Source organism: Erinaceus europaeus, chromosome 16 (genome assembly GCF_950295315.1).
Source record: "Erinaceus europaeus chromosome 16, mEriEur2.1, whole genome shotgun sequence".
Lineage (NCBI taxonomy): Eukaryota > Metazoa > Chordata > Mammalia > Eulipotyphla > Erinaceidae > Erinaceus > Erinaceus europaeus.
Window position 1 is genome coordinate 71,316,604 of NC_080177.1, and position 16,289 is coordinate 71,332,892.

Consider the following 16,289-nt stretch of genomic DNA (forward strand, 5'->3'; position numbering starts at 1 on the left):
ATATAAGAAACAGGAAATGAAAATGAAGATAATAAACATTTGATAGGTTTTATCAACTACACCGAATAGGAATTCCAAGAGGGAAAAAAAGATTACTGAGCAAATGTAGGGGAAACAATATCAATTAATGAAAGACTTGAGCACTGAAAGATGAGTCAAGTCTAAAAAGGCACGCAAATCTTTAAATTAATGTGAAAACAGAAGGGGGGGGAGTCTCATAGAAAGAAAGTAACATTTCAAACAAATGTTTCAGAGAGAACTGTCATTCACATAGGAACATGAAATAAAATCCGATCAGTCTTCTTAAAAGTACTACCTCAGGAGTCGGGCAGTAGTGCAGCGGGTTATGTGCAGATGGTGCAAAGCACAAGAACCGGCAGAAGGATCCCGGTTCAAACCCCGGCTCCCCACCTGCAGGGAAGTTGCTTCACAGGCAGTGAAGCAGGTCTGCAGGTGTCTATCTTTCTCTCCCCCTCTCTGTCTTCCCCTCCTCTCTCCATTTCTCTCTGTCCTATCCAACAACGACAACATCAAGAACAATAACAACCACAATAATAAAAACAAGTGCAACAAAAGGGAAAATAAATAATTATAGCATTAATTAAAAATTAATATAGAATTAAAAAAGAGTAGGTTTGAGGAAATAGCTCATTTGAATAGTATGCTGTTTTGCCATGTTTGAGCCCAGGTTCAAGCCTTCCCTCCTCACCTCATTGAAAGGAACTTCAATGTTGTGGTCTCACTCTTGTCTCTAGTTAAATCATTTGAAGAAGAAAAAAAAAAGGGCAGACATGGACAGAAGAGGAAAGGTAGCTATGCTTTTTGACTTCACCCAGTAGTGAGAACACTATGTAAGTCTAACAAAAATGACGTGTTTTTACTAAAACAGGTGTGTGTGTGGGGGGGGGGGGGGGGCGGGCAGAAGAGAAGAGAGAATATTTCCCCAAGATGGGTGGGTATATGATAAAGCAATTATATTAAAATAATAATTATATAATATAGGTGGTGATTATGGTTGTTCATCACAAAATCATTTCATCTTTCCAGGTATCTGAAAACTTTCATAACATGTCAGGAAGAAATGTAAATGTATCAGGAGACAGGGAAATTGGGGCAAATGTATCAGTTACTTAAATTAATTCCAATTATCTCATCTACCAAGACAGCCCAAGATATAGCATATAGAAATTATTGGGAGTTGGGCGGTAGCACAGCAGGCTAAGTGCACATGGCACAAAGTACAAGGACCGACGTAAGGATCCCGGTTCAAGCCCCCAGCTTCCCAACTGCAGGGGAGTCGCTTCACAGGTGGTGAGGCAGGTCTGCAGGTCTATCTTTCTCTCCCCCTCGATGTCTTCCCTTCCTCTCTCCATCCTATCCAACAACACGACACCAATAACAACAATAATAATAACAACAACAACAACAACAACAAAAGGGCAAAAAGGAAAATAAAAAAATTTTAAAAAAGAAATTATTTTAAAATATGAAAGTGAAAATGGTTGTTTCTAATGCAGCTCCCCCCCCAACACACACACACACACACACACACACACACACACACACTTAAGCATTTAGGAGCAGAGAGTTCTCACTGGGTAGGACATAAGCCATATGTGAGGTCCAGGTTCAAGTTCTAAAATCACATGGACGGTATAATGGCATTGTAGGAAATCCTGGTGCTGTGGTGTATCCCTAAGTAAAAAAGTGGTCCGGAGCTAGTGAAACCAGGCATCTGCAAAGCCCTGGCTCCACACAAATGCACAAGAAGGGATTATGTGGTGAGCCAGTAAAATAGCTCACTGGGAAAGTGCACTGCGCTTTGCTGTGTGCCTGATCCAGGTTCGCACCCAGCCTCCACTAAATCAAAGGAAGCTCTGGCACAGTGGTCTCCTTCACTCTCTGCCCCCTCAGTCTCTAAAATATTTTGTTTTCTCACACACACACACACACACACACACACACACACACACACACACACACACACACACACACCACTGCTAAGCAGGACTAGTGTTCTCCCAAATGAAAAGAAAAAGCCAAGGAGGGATAGAATGGAGAATGTCCAAGTTTGCCCCTCCTTACTCTTTCCCACAAAATCAAATGTAAGCGATACAAGTAATAAGGAACTGCCAAAAACTGGAACATGAAAGCTGAATGATAAGGGTTGGGGAAATACTGCAGGAGAGGAGCAAACATGTACTGGATTAAAAAGGAAACCATTTGTAGTTTCTGCTTATAGTTAGAATGCCTATGTAGTTTATTATCCAAACTGGGACAGTTTTGAGAATAAAGGATATGCCATTAATAATTATATAGGAACAGATGGCTACTTCCAAGAAAGGAAGGCCTTATGGTCACCCCAAATATAGCCTGGATAGAAATTTCTTTCTTTTTAATTACAGACAGCCACAAATCAAGAGGGATGGGGGTGATAGGGAGACAGAGAGACACCTGCAACACTGCTTCATCACTTACAAAGCTTTTCCTCCTGTAGGTGGGGACTGGGGACTTGAATCCTGGTCTTTACAAATTGTAGCACGTGCATGCAGCCAGGTGCACCACCACCTGGCCCCTAGAAGTTATTTTTCAAGCCAAGAAAGGGATGTATAAAACCTCAGATATCAAATCACCACTGCCTACTGAATACTACACACCAGATATTAAACACTAAACAATCAAGGATAAAAAGTATGTGTATAGAATATCAGAGTAGGCTATCGAAATCAAGTAAGCAAGAACCTGTTTAAACATTGACTTTTGTTTCTCAAAATTTATTTATTTACTAACACCAGAAAGACAGAACCAGAGCATCACTCAAAGCTGGGGGGACTGAACACAGGAACTCATTCGTAAAAGAGTCCAACACCATCCAAAGCAGCACTTTGCAGGCTTTCATGTAGCCTTCCACTTCACTTCAGAGGTAACAGCACCTAAACCTTTCTCACCACAAAGTTAACAGCGCCATATGCAACTGAGACACGTGCAAGTAATCCATTATCTTGCTGAAAGTATAGGAATTGCCTGTATTTTTAAGAAGCTTCAAAACCATGGAAGAGAGCTACTTGGTTTAGAAGAATTCAGAACAAGAAAAAATTTCCAGCTCAAAATTTGCAAAGAGCAGCTGGGAAGGCTGTGCAGTGGGTAAAGTGCCATGTATTTGGTTCTGAGTTCAATCCCTGGCACCACACATTATTTAGTGTGTTCTCTCTCATATATATATATATACACATATATTTGCACAGAACCAGAAAGTGGCACCAAAATGACTCATTGAGAAATTTCATTAGTTTTCTTCATAGCCACTAACTTTCTGGGACTGGGGCCGCCTAACACTTAAGCCCTGATTTGTAGCACACAACTGGATGAATGGATGAACGCCGTGGGTCAGATTCCCTTTAAAAACAGCTGCTATTTGATACAGGAGGAGGTGCAGTGGGGCTAGAGAGTTGTATTCTAAAGCATGAGGTCTTGAGTTTGATCCCCACCAAGGACGGGCCAGAGTGATGCTCTGCTACCCTCCCTACACCCACCAACAAATAATTTAAAACACACCTCCACAGCCAGCTATTACAGAGATTACTCACTGGGCAGGGTAGGTGACTTGCTGTGGGGATACTCAGGTTGAAGCTCTGGCACTCGGAGCACCACAGTACCAGGGAAAGTTCCGGTGTTGCTACCTTTTTCTCTCCATCTCGCTCTTTCTTTGAATGAAAAATGTCAGTTGGAGGGAGTCGGGCGGTAGCCCAGATGGCACAAAATGCAAGGACTGGCGTAAAGATCCCGGTTCGAGCCCCCGGCTCCCCACCTGCAGGGGAGTCGCTCTACAAGCGGTGAAGCAGGTCTGCAGGTGTCTGTCTCTCTGTATTCCCTCCTCTCTCCATTTCTCTGTCCTACCCAACAACAACATCAATAATAATAACTACAACAATAAAACAAGGGCAACAAAAGGGAATAAATCTTTGAAAAAAAAAGTCAGCGGGGAGTGGGTAAACCGAGGCATAGTGAGGCCCCAGCTCCACAAGCCAAACCACGCCCTCCCTGAAACCCACAGCTGTTATCTTGCCATTTCATGGAATTAGATTAAAAGGCAGATGACAAAAAAAAAAAAAAAAAAGGCAGATGACAGATATTGAATTTATCAGGATGTCCTAATTATGTACATTTCAAATCAGTTCTAGGTATGCCTCAACATGGCATTCCTCAGTTAATTATCACAGTGATGAAAAGGCCTCGCATCCCTGAGTAAGGGCCCACTACCACCACCTGAGGCTTTCTAATACACAGCACTCACTACAGAAATCTTTTCTGCCCATTAGCAATTATAATCTTAAAAGTTAAAGGCAGGGGGGAGGGGCAGTTAGCTGACCGACCATGCAGAGAATCTCATGCCTGAGGCTCCAAAAGTCCCATGTTCAATGCCCCATGCACCATCATTAGCCAGAGCTGAGCAATGCTCTGGTAAAAAAATAAATAACAAAATAAAAGGAGAGACTAGACGAGACTCAAACACCCAAGGAGTAAAATAGTAAAAAGTTCCAGTTATGATGGAGGCCTCCTGGTTGATCTTGACCCTGCCCATTTTCTCATCTCTAAAACATCCTATAAGTTATAACGTTTAATGCTTTATAACTTTCTCTGGGAGTCCAACGGTAGCGCAGCGGATTAAGTGCACGTGGTGCAAAGCACAAGGACCAGGACCAGCGTAAGGATCCTCGTTTGAGCCTCCGGCTCCCCACCTGCAGGGGAGTCGCTGCACAGGCGGTGAAGCAGGTCTGCAGGTGTCTGTCTTTCTCTCCCCCTCTCTGTCTTCCCCTCCTCTCTCCATTTCTCTCTGTCCTATGCAACAATGACCACATCCATAATAACTACAACAATGAAACAACAAGGGCAACAAAAGGGAATAAATAAATGAATATTTTAAAACCTGTTTCTTCTCTGTGGTCCTGGAGGTGGCACAATAAAGCACTGGACTCGCAAGCATGAGGTTCTAGTTCCACCCCTGGAAGCATATGTATCAGAGTGATGTCTGGTTCTTTCTCTTTCCTCCCTCCTACCCCTCTGATTATTAAGTAAATTAAATTTTTTCTTCTCAAACTGTTAAAAAGTGTTGGGCTGATACTGTAACTGTTTCCAGGTTTGAACACTGTAAGTAATAACTTGTGCCAGGGCACAGTAAGTAGCATATTAATATGCTGGACTTACAAGCATGCAATGTGGACAGGGGTAGATGGCATAATGGTTACGCAAAAAGCCTAATGTCTGAGGCTCCAAAGTCCCAGGTTCAACTCCCTGTACCACCATAAACTAGAGCTGGGCAGTGCTCTGATAAAAATAAGTCAACAAGGGAGTCTGGCAGTAACGCAGTGGGTTAAGCACACATGGCGCAAAGCACAAGGATCCCGGTTTGAGCCCCCAGCTCCCCACCCGCAGGGGAGTCGCATCTCAGGCGCTGAAGCAGGTCTGCAGGTGTCTGTCTTTCTCTCCCCCTCTCTGTCTTACCCTCCTCTCATTTCTCTCTGTCCTATCCAGCAACAACGACATCAATAACAACAATAACAAAAACAAACAAACAAACAAGGGCAACAAAAGGGAATATATATGTCAACAAGCACGACCCCTGGGCTTGGATGTGCCAGAGCAGTGCTCTGGTGTCCACTCCCCTTCTATCACATATGAATAAACCAGAAATGAAAACCTCATTGCAAGGGAGTCACAATATATACTTGAAAACAACAGATTAATAGGCACTAGTTTCTATCCTTTTTTGTAATGTTTATTTTGGATAGGGGCAGTGAGAAATTGAGAAGGAAGGAGAGATAAAGGAGAGAAAGAGTGGTCTGGGAGGTGGCACAGTGGATAAAGCATTGCACTCTAAAGCATGAGGTCCTGAGTTCAATCCCCAGCAGCACATGTATCAGAGTGACGTCTGATTCAACCTTATAATAAATAAGTAAAATCTTTAAAAAAGGAGACACTTGCAGCTCTGCTTCACTGATCATGAAGCTTTCCCCTTGCAGGTGTGTGCTCAACCAAGCGCACCACCAATCGGTCCATTAGTGTCTACTCTAGAGTCTGGCAGGAAAAAAGAAAAACACCCCAATAAAGTGTGGTCTGAAAGAGATGCAGTGGATAAACTGTTAGACAGTATGAAGTCTCAAGTTCAATCCCCGACATCACAAGTATCAGTGATGCTTTAGTTCTCTCTTCCTCTCCTTAATAAAGAAAATCTTACCAAAAAAAAAAAAAAGGAACCAATTAAAAGTTTTAAGAATGAAATTTATGGCAGCTGAATAGGTGGTATAGCGGACAAAGCAGTAGACTCAGAAGTATGAGGTCCAGAGTTCAAGCCCTGTTATTTCAAGTGATGCGCTGGTTCTGCCCCTCCCCCAACAAATAAATAAACAAACCTAAAAAAAATTATCTTTAGTCCAGAATACTTATTTTCCACTTTCACAAAATGCAACAAATTATCTATTTCCAGTTATCTAGCGCGTAGCCAGGAAGGAAAAGGGCAGGGGGATGGATGCGCGTTTTCCAGGCTGCAAGACTTTTGACTTTCTCCCTGGATGACAGCAGAGTTCCGAGGCCAAACCTAAGTTAGGTCCAGCAGCACCACCGGATGCACTTCCATAAATGACTACCACGAAAATAAAAGCGGAGATTTCTCAAACAGCGAAAGTGCCCGGTCTCGAAAACAAACAAGAACTGCAACAGCTCGTCCTCTGAGCACGTGCCCCGCTCACCCTCCGGAGGACGGAAATGAGCTCGACCCGAGGCGCCCCAGTCAGCAGCTGAGGGTTTTGTCCGCCTCTACTACCAGCGCCTGCAAAGTCTCCGCGTTTTGGTTCTCGTACCACGGCAAGGCCTAGAACGTGCAGCGGCTGCGCGTGGACAGTTTTCACTTAATCTATTTTATTCTTTTTTTTAAAAAAATAACTCCAATAAGAGCCCCACAAACAACAAGCGCCAGGAGCCCGAGTCACATCCTCCAAATCCCTCCATCCATCCTTGGCCGCGATGGTTGTAATTCTGGCGGGACCCGGGGCGCGCACGGCGAGTGCGTGGGTGTGTGGCCGCGGCGGGAGGGGCCGCGGGTCGCGGGCGCCGAGAGGCGGGGAGGCAGCCGCCGCTGCCAGGGCGGGAAGCGACCACGAGAGGCGGCTGTTAAGCAGGACGGGGGCCGGCGCGCGGGGAAGATGGTGGTGGCCGCCGGGCGCTCTTACTGCCGAGGGCTCCCGGCGGTGGGGGCGGCGCTCGCGGCCGCCTGCGGTGAATGTTCCCGAAGCCACTAACGGGGCGCGCACTGAAACCGGGAACCCCCGACGGAATGGCGGGGGGAGGGAAAAAAAGGGCGCCGAGAAACGGAGCTATTATGGGATGGCAGAGGTGGGCTCCCCAGGGGGAAATTACAGGCTCCAGCTCACCCGCCAGTTGCTGTACAGTCTCTTCACTCGCCGGTAATAGGCATCTTTGTCCAGAGTCACAGCCATAGCCGCTGACGCCGCTTCTCCCCGGGTTCCGAGAATCACGCGAGGTCCCGGCTCCGCCACCCGCTCTCGGCCCGGGAATCCCGCACTCTCAGTGACCCGGAAGTACCGACCTCAAAGATGCCCTTTCCGCTTCCGGGTCCCGCAGCGTGTTTTTTTTTGTTTGTTTCGTTTTTCTTCCCGCCCCTCCCAGCCCCTTCTCCAGAGAGGAAGAGAAAGAATAGGGAAATCAACAGAAGTGCAGCACAGCCTAGGTTTCCGCGGTTTTTCTCTTTCTTTCTTTTTTTTTTTTTGGGGGGGCGGGAGTGGTGGTGAACTTAGCCATAGCCGCGCTCGAGTTGACGTCATCATGTGGCGCCCGGCCCTGATTCTCAGACCGGACGCGGCTCCCAGAAGGCCTTACTCTTGCCGAGACGGCAGAGGCTGGGCTTGGGCAACAAGGCGGGAGACCCGGGCGGGGAGCCCCGCCTCAGACCGTCGGCCGTGCGCGGGTGTAAAGGTCCCACCCATCAGCTAAGGCAGGAGAAGAGCAAAGAGCGGGATCTGACGGGTGGGAGTAGGAAGACGACGGCATTCCTAGAAATGGTGCAGGAAGCAAAAACCTCTGCTGCTCCAGGATTGGAAGCATCCTCTGTGCCAGATCACTGGGTCCTTGTAGACGTAGCTCACAGCAGGGAGAGGGAACTGACTTTCTCAATACAATTTTTACAGTAGGACTTCCCCTTAGACATAAAAGCAAAACCCCCAGGCTTTTATTTATTTATTTGTCAGAGCATTGCTCAGCTCTGGTTTATGGTGGTGCAGGAAATAGAATCTGGGATTCTGGAGACTCAGACATGTCTTTTGACCTAACCATTATGCTATCTGCTCTGCCCTGCCCAGGCTTCTTTTGAACTCTGGAGTGATAAAAAAGGAATTGTAGCAAATAGCTTGAGCAGCTTTATACAACCCAGTTACTCGGGGGCCCAAACATTCTCTCATTCCTAGGGCTTCACCAAAACACCGTTATTTCAGTTAGTTCAAAACAAAATGAGGGCCAGAGTGGCACACCTGTCTAAACTCACACATTACAGTGCACAAGGCCCAGGGGTCAAGCCCTTGGTCCCCCACCTACAGGAGGAAAGCGTCACGAATGGTGACGAATGGTGAATGCAGCTGTCTCTCTGCTCTTTCCCTATCTCCTCCTCCCTTCTCAATTTCTTTCTTAAATAAATAAAATGAAAGAAATATGAGTCTGCCATGAGTTCTGTAGAGGTAGCAAAACACTCATTTGGATAGTGGGCTGCTTTGCCACATATGACCCAGGTTTAAGCCCGCCCCCGCCCCGACCCCCACTGCAATGGAGGAAGCTTCAGTGCTGTAATCTCTTCTCCACTTTGTGCCTTAAAAAATACATAGGGTGGTGGTCCGGGAGGTGGCGCAGTGATAAGGCTTTGGACTCTCAAGCATGAGGTCTTGAGTTCGATCCCTGGCAGCACCTGTGCCAGAGTGATGTCTGGTTCTTTCTCCTCCTATCTTTCTCATTAATAAATAAAATCTTTAAAAAAAAAAATACATAGGGTGGTCCCGGAGGTGGTGCAGTGGATAAAGCACTGGATTCTCAACCATGAGGTCCCGAGTCGGATCCCCTGCGGCACATGTACCTTAGTGATGTCTGATTCTTTCCTCCTATCTTTCTCATGAATAAACTATACATATATATATATATATACATATATATATATATATATACATATATATAAAAGAAAATCGGCATTATTAAAAAAACAAACATAGGTTAAGGGGTCGGGCGGTAGCACAGTGGGTTAAGAACACATGGCACGAAGCGCAAGGGTCGGTGTAAGGACCCCGGTTGGAGACCAGGCTCTCAACCTGCAGGGGGGTCACTTCACAAGCAGTGTAGTGGGCCTATAGGTGTCTTTCTCTCCCCGTCTTCACCTCCTCTTGATTTTTCTCTGCCCTATCCAACAACAACATAAATAACAACAAGGGCAACAACAGGGGCAACAAAATGGGGGGAAAAAAAAAGCCTTCCAAGAGAAGTGGATTTGTGGTGCAGGTACTGAGCCCCAGCACTAACCCTGGAGGCAAAAAAAAAAAAAAATACACAGGTTGGGGCCGGGTGGTGGAGCACCTGGTTGAACACACATGTTACATGTTCAAGGACGCAGGTTCGAGCCCCTGGTCCCTACCTGCAGGGTGGAAAGCTTTCTGAGTGGTGAAGCAGTACTGCAGGTGTCTTTCTCCTTCTCTATCTCCCCTCCTCGATTACTGTTTCTATCCAACAAATAAATAAAGATAATTAAAAGAAATGGCATAGGTGATTAATGGCATTCTTATTGTCCATCTGTCCTATGAATTTGGCATTTATTTCTGAGCACTTTAAGTCATTCTCTTGCTTTTAGTGGATATTTCGGGATGTGTGTGTGTGTGTATTAACACATTCCCTTTAGGACTTGAAAGACAGAGTGATGGTTATGGGAAACTTTCATGCTCTGAGGCTCTGAGCTTTCAGGCTCAACCCCTAGCACCACCAAAAGCCAGAGCTGAGCAACGCTCTGGCCTCTTTTTCTCTCTCTTTCTCTCTCATTAAAAACAAAAAATATATATGCTTTTTAAAAATTTCCTTTAATAGGAATGCAGATGACCCATTCAGGATAACTGGCATGAAGTCATCAACCTAAAGTAGTGAAGGTAGTGAAGTTCCCTCATGAACTTAAACTCAGTATTACTAGTTTTGAGCAAATACAGTACAAGGGAAGAATGGAAAAGGATTAACTTAAATTTATTAATGCCAAGGGGAAGGAAGGTAACAGTTCCTGACCCTCCAGCTGTATCCACAGTTCGGCCAGGAACAGGCTCTGCCGGAGGAGGCTAGGGCCAGCGCTACATAGTCTGTGGTTAATGGAGGTGCCAAGGGAGGGGTGAGCGCACCGGCTGCTCTAGTCTCCTCTCCTTCCCCAGAAATGAGGGAAGTGGTCACGTATTATTTTAGGAGTTCCCCTCCCCACCCAATCCTCGCAAATTTGGAAGCAATCAGGTACAAGTCTTCTTTTTTTCCTTTTCACCTCCTGGAGTTCTGGGTTTCCCCACATCTCCCCTGCCCCTCCCTCTTTTCCACAGTTCAAGGGCCAGAGTAAATGTAAATAGAGCAGCCACCCAAGCGAGGGGACCCGTGCTAGGGCATCAGTCGTCAGCGTCTTCACTGGAGTCTGAGTTGGCTGGCATCATAGGATCATCAATGAGTGAGAAGTCCCTTTCTGAGCTATCATAGCCCTGAGATAAATCATCATCATCATCATCTTCATCCTCATCGTCCTCATCCTCCTCAGGTTGCAAGGATGGCAACCTCAAGGCAGTACCAGAGGTGGTAGTGGCTGGTGAAGAAGGGTAGCCAGTGGCTCTGAGGCCTGGATGGTGATGGTGGTGATGGTGGGGGTGGGGGTGGTGGTGATGAAGCATGGTGCTGGAGTCTACGTGAGGGGATGATGCCGCACCACCCATCACAAATGGCATAAAAGGCAAAGATGCAGAAGTGGCACTGCTGTGACCCAGAGATGACACTGACTGCAGGCTACTGCTACTGTGTTGGAAGGAATTCTGTAGAGACAGGGACCCAGTGCTTCCACCCTGCATGAGGGCCATCATCTTAGAAAGGTCTGGTCGCATCCTACGGGCTCGCTTCTTGCTGTTGTCTGGTGTGATAGGCCCTGGTAAAACCCGGTTGAACACAGTTTCTGTATGATGACCCTGGAAGGTTGAGACAGAATATAGTAATAACAAAGGAAAATAATACAAAATAAACCCTAACCCCCAGAAGACAACAAAGTGATAGTATGCAATTTTTTCCCCCCACAGAATCTATACTTACATGGAACAAAACATAGTCTGTTACAACAGAAAAGGCTGGACACAGCAGGCTGAAACATTCTGGCACAGAAGCTAAGCTAAAAGATCTGATAATTGGTTGCCGAAATAGCTCAGTTGGGAAAGCGTTAGGCTGAAGATCTGATAATTGATACTCATATGAACCAGAATTTGTTTGTTTTTTAATGACTATATTAATTTGATCTGGTCGACAATTTCACAAATGCCTATCTTTGCTAATAAGGGGTTTAAATGAGATGGTTACTAAATCAGGACTTTCACGGCGTTCTTCACATGACCTCACTATTTCAAGTACAGCCCAATTATCTTAAACCTATGAAACTATCTTTCCTTATCAAACCTGAAGAGGATAAGTCAAGACTTTCATGCCTGAGTCTCTGGGGTCCCAGGTTCAATCTCTCACATTACCATAAGCCAGAGATAAGCAGTGCTCTGGCAAAAACAGTGCTACTAAGCAAGTACCGTATATACTGTTAATAGTTAATATATATTATTTATTTGTATATGTTAAAGCAGAGCACTGCTCAGCTCTGGTTTATGGTGGGCTCATAGTGGTAATGCCTCAGATCTCACCTTTTTTCCATTTCTAGAGTTAGTTGTCTGTATTGGTTCCATTCCCAAATAGTTCAATTCTGCCTTATTGTTTTTTTTACATCTCTGCCACTTCTGTTTCCTGCGATCTTCCATATACTGCAATAGAAAAGTAGCAATTATCCTGGAGGAACAAAACTCTTTGGGGGTAATTATTAAGGTACTAGTAGCTAGTTTGACAAATGTTTACTGCATGGATCAAGGATTAGTCTTAGTGGAAAACTTGTCATTAAAGTTGATATTTAAAAAAAAAAAGAGAAAAAAGAAAAAATGTTAATGTTTACTAATATCTGCCTGGTTTTTAGTCGAGCAAATAAATGCCTTAACATTATTATCATTATTATTTTTGATCTTGTGACAACTCTATGAGATAGCAAGACTGGTATATATTACTCTCATTTTGTTGATGCTGAAATGATGACAACATGGCATGCTTCCTCTCTCACACACAGCATAAATACCAAGTGAATGACTTTACATCTTGCTGTATGGAACTGTCACTCACCGCTAGAAATCGGGGATCGACAGCAAACTCTGGATGACCCTGTAACCACATCTCCAGTTCAGCCCGGCGAGGGGCTTCCTCACCCACCAGCAAAGTACCATCCACCTTATTGATGACAGGGATCCGGGTCTCCAGGTCCACATCAAGGTGATTAGGCTCCTCCATGCATTCCACCTCCAGCTGCAAACCCAGAATCCACCCCCATGAGCACACACTCTTCTTTGGAGCAGGGAGGGAGGGGGAGCAGAGCCAATGATAGCCACAAGATAACTCTAATATCTTCTACTCCCTTAATCCCAACTATCTTCATTAACTACTATGGCTAGAGATAGTGTCTAGTCATAACAACTTTATCACTCACCTCAACTAGCTTCTTTCTGTTCCCCTTCTTCTTATGAAAAAGTGGATGTCCATCTCCCATGACGCCGTTAGCCATCAACTTGTGCTTCTGGAATGTTAACTTTAATCCTTCCTCCTAGGAAGACAACCCATCCACCCAAGACATTATGTGGCATGTATATTTAAAGATTCAACGAAGGGAGGCTTGGGGTAAGGTTCATCTATCGAAGTTGGTGTGAAGGTCAAGTGACTAAAGGGTGGAAATTAGAAATATAAGAGAGTAATATAATTTACTTCTTTACTTGGTGCCCCTCAGATATGAAAAATGAGATTTTTCTCAACGACACCCAACGCAGGGTAAAAAAAAAACCCTACCTGGCATCTCAGTATTAGCATGGCAATTCATCATAGGGGCAAATCCTGATACTCCTGTAACATACTAATATAAGACATTTTTCTTGAGTACTTAATGATTAGCTACTAAATTCCTTTCGAAAAAGTAGTTCTGTTATTTATTTTTTTAATTATCTTTAGAGATAACAGAGATAGAGACAGCCAGAAATTGAGAGGGAAGAGGGCGACAGAGAGGAAGAGAGATAGAGAGACACCTGCAACACTGCTTCACCACTCATGAAGCTACTCCCCTGCAGGTGGGGACTAGGGGCTTGAACCTGGGTCCTTGCGCACTATAACACATGCGCTTAACCAGGTGCACCACCACCTGGCCCCCCTTTTAATTTTTTTTTTTTTAACAAGAGCACTGTTGAGCTTTGGCTTATGGTGGTGCTGGGAACTCAGCATGTCAGGCATGAAAACTAGACGCATACTCACTATGCTGTCTTTAGTCTTTAGAAGACACAAGTTAAGATCCTTCTCCTTTACTTGAATGACTATTCCTAAACTGATCTTTATTCAGTCTAATTTTCTCCAATATTTTTATCATTATCTAACCAAATGAATTTAGTATTTTGTTGATAAAAGTAGCCTGCCACAAGTAGTCTCCTTCCCCACTTCCCAGGGTCTAAATGTTGAGCTTACATCTTTGATCTGAACTGTAAACTCCTTCTCATCCATGCCTCGGCGAAGCTTGGTGAACTGAGCTGCTGCGGTAGTGACTGCAGATACTTCCTCTTCCACCATGGAAGCTGCACTGCTACTTCGTGGTGTGGGGACTGGAGAGTCACCGTATTCTCCTGGTGTCAACGAGGGACTGTCTAGTAAGTGGTTGCCTGGCCCCAAGATGCCTCCTGCTACCATGTCCTGGCTCCGGCGGCTAGAAGGCCACTTCCCTGAGAGTACAGCCTGGCAGACGAGGTCAATTCGGTTTATTAGGACACGATCCTAAGTGGGGAGAAAAGAATTTGATACTGATTTTAAAATCTCTGAACCAACCGTGTAACTGACCTTTTTACTAAGTAACAACAACGCCATCATTATCAGGAGAGGTACAGAATTAGGAAGGAAGGTAATAAGACCAGATCTTCAAGTTAACTGGGAAGACTTTATTTATTTTTTTTTAAACCAGAGTACTACTCAGCTCTGGCTTATGGTGGTGCAGGACCTTGGAGGCTCAGGCATGAGAGTCTCTGCATAACCATTATGATATCTACCCCCACCCTTAACTGGAAAGTTTTATGAAGAACTACGCAGCACTCAGCACAACGAAAACCAGAAGCATTATTATTCCTGGTTCGTTCTCTGTATATGATACACGGTACTTGTAGACTTTTAAGTCCAGGAATGACACTCTTACCTTGGGCCATTCGGACGCTCTTTGCCTTTCTTGTAGCAGCAGCAGCTCAGGGGTCATCTGTTCACCATCTTCACTTGGGAATCCATCTTGGGACATTGTGAGGGACAGGAGACTCTCTTCATCATAGAGCTTTGAACGGGTTGGGTCAGCAGCTAGAAATTGTATAGAATATGTGAGAAGAGGTGGAAGAATAAAGTTATATTGGAATAGTCTGCTGGCTTTCAACACAGGCCCAAAGAATAGCAGTTCTCTTTTGATATTCTACCGAATCCGAGTCTAAGGGTGCATTTTGAAAGAAGAGAAAGAACAGACAAGGGGCAACAGGAAAGAGGGCCACCAGCCTGTCACATGCACTCACTTAGCTTCTCTTCCTTCTCGTCCTCACTCTCATCAGTGCTGGAGCTGGAGCTGGATGAGGACGAGGAAGAAGAGGATGATGGCGACAGCTTGCTCAAGTCCAGCTCAGAGTCTGAATCATCCTCATCTTCCAGTTTGACTGGCGGGACGCTCTGGGAAACCAGAGGGTTGGTATCAGAGGGGGCTACTCGGATATCATAGTCTTGTGGAGGCGGGCGGCTCCTGGCCACTACCTCATGCTCTAGCTTTAAAGTCAGACTGTCCAGACTGGGGACCTGGGCAGCTGTTTCCTCAGGTGACTTTTCAACAGGAGCATCTGGGCGCAGAGGCAATGGTGAGGCAGTGCGCGAGGCATACTGCTGGTGTAGCAATGGAGTAGAGCAGCGTGACAGGGACGGAGCTGATGCTCCCGCCTGGTGGTTCTGCATGTAATTCATACGAGCAGCCAGGAATGAGAAGTCTGGGTCCTGCATGATGTTGCAGTCTGTTTGGCTCACCCCATGGCGGGCTGCCCCACGGAGGAGCTCCCCATCATGCTGAACAGGTTCCCACCATTTTGGCAATTCAGGACCTGGAGGCTGACATAACGCCAGTCTATCTTCCAAAAGGGGGTGGCATAAAACTTGTTCCCGTAAGCGCCGAAGCAACTCGATACGGTAGAGAGTTCTTGAGGCCCTCTCCTCTGTGATGGGCTCAATGAACAGATTAGGATCCGGGGACTCTGTAAGACAGGGGTAGTGAGAAAGGAACCTAGAGTCGATTCTCCCACCACCCACCCCTAAGCATGCTACACACTCCAGAGCTACTTACCGTCTCCAGCTGCAGGGGGAAGGCGGCACACTTGGCGGCACATGGCCACAAAGCCATGAAAGTATTTGGTAAGGCTCTCATCTGTTTTTTTGTCTAGTCGGGCAAAAGTACGGAAGCGATCCCAATGGAACTGCATGGTGTCAGGGTCATACTCAACGCCAAATGAAGAGACTACTCGATAGAAATCAGTTTGTTCACGCCTTGTCCATCTGCAAATGGAAGAGAAACCAGGCAACAGTGATTGTAAGTACTGTCAACCTTCTCCTGTAGCTTAGACTGTTGGAGAATACAACAGTTCAAAGTAGTAAAAACAAAAGAAAGTTCACACGAAAGTAGAAGAGGACCAGTGGAATAGAATTGAGAGCCCAGAAATGAGGCCCCACACCTATGGACATCTAATCTGTGACAAAGGGGCCCAGACTATTACATGGGGAAAGCAGAGTCTCTTCAACAAATGGTGTTGGAAACAATGGGTTGAAACATGCAGAAGAATGAAACTGAATCACTGTATTTCACCAAATACAAAAGTAAATTCCAAGTGGATCAAGGACTTGGA

At 45.5% G+C, this 16,289-nt stretch overlaps 2 protein-coding genes and 1 non-coding gene across 16 annotated transcripts in view; all 3 read right to left on the reverse strand.

Moving 5' to 3' along the window:
• Positions 1-7,757, reverse strand: part of SUPT16H (SPT16 homolog, facilitates chromatin remodeling subunit) — a 39,412-nt gene extending 31,655 nt beyond the window's left edge. The window contains exon 1 of the mRNA XM_007536976.3: positions 7,428-7,757. Coding sequence (XP_007537038.1) covers positions 7,428-7,493 — 66 coding nt within the window. The 5' untranslated portion in view covers positions 7,494-7,757. The remainder of the gene's footprint in view (positions 1-7,427) is intronic.
• A 2,501-nt stretch (positions 7,758-10,258) lies between these two features.
• Positions 10,259-16,289, reverse strand: part of CHD8 (chromodomain helicase DNA binding protein 8) — an 83,422-nt gene continuing 77,391 nt past the window's right edge. For 13 of the 14 annotated variants that reach the window (XM_060175369.1, XM_007536986.3, XM_060175361.1 and 10 more), the window contains 8 exons: positions 15,734-15,942; positions 14,925-15,644; positions 14,567-14,718; positions 13,852-14,154; positions 12,836-12,949; positions 12,475-12,654; positions 11,952-12,068; positions 10,259-11,240 (listed from right to left, as the gene is read on the reverse strand). In XM_060175369.1, coding sequence (XP_060031352.1) covers positions 10,677-11,240; positions 11,952-12,068; positions 12,475-12,654; positions 12,836-12,949; positions 13,852-14,154; positions 14,567-14,718; positions 14,925-15,644; positions 15,734-15,942 — 2,359 coding nt within the window. In that variant the 3' untranslated portion in view covers positions 10,259-10,676. The remainder of the gene's footprint in view (positions 11,241-11,951; positions 12,069-12,474; positions 12,655-12,835; positions 12,950-13,851; positions 14,155-14,566; positions 14,719-14,924; positions 15,645-15,733; positions 15,943-16,289) is intronic. The other variant, XM_060175368.1, reaches the window with a different exon arrangement.
• On the reverse strand, positions 13,121-13,227 carry LOC132533638 (small nucleolar RNA U6-53/MBII-28). Its single transcript, XR_009545495.1, has one exon. It is a non-coding gene; the product is annotated as a small nucleolar RNA U6-53/MBII-28 (small nucleolar RNA).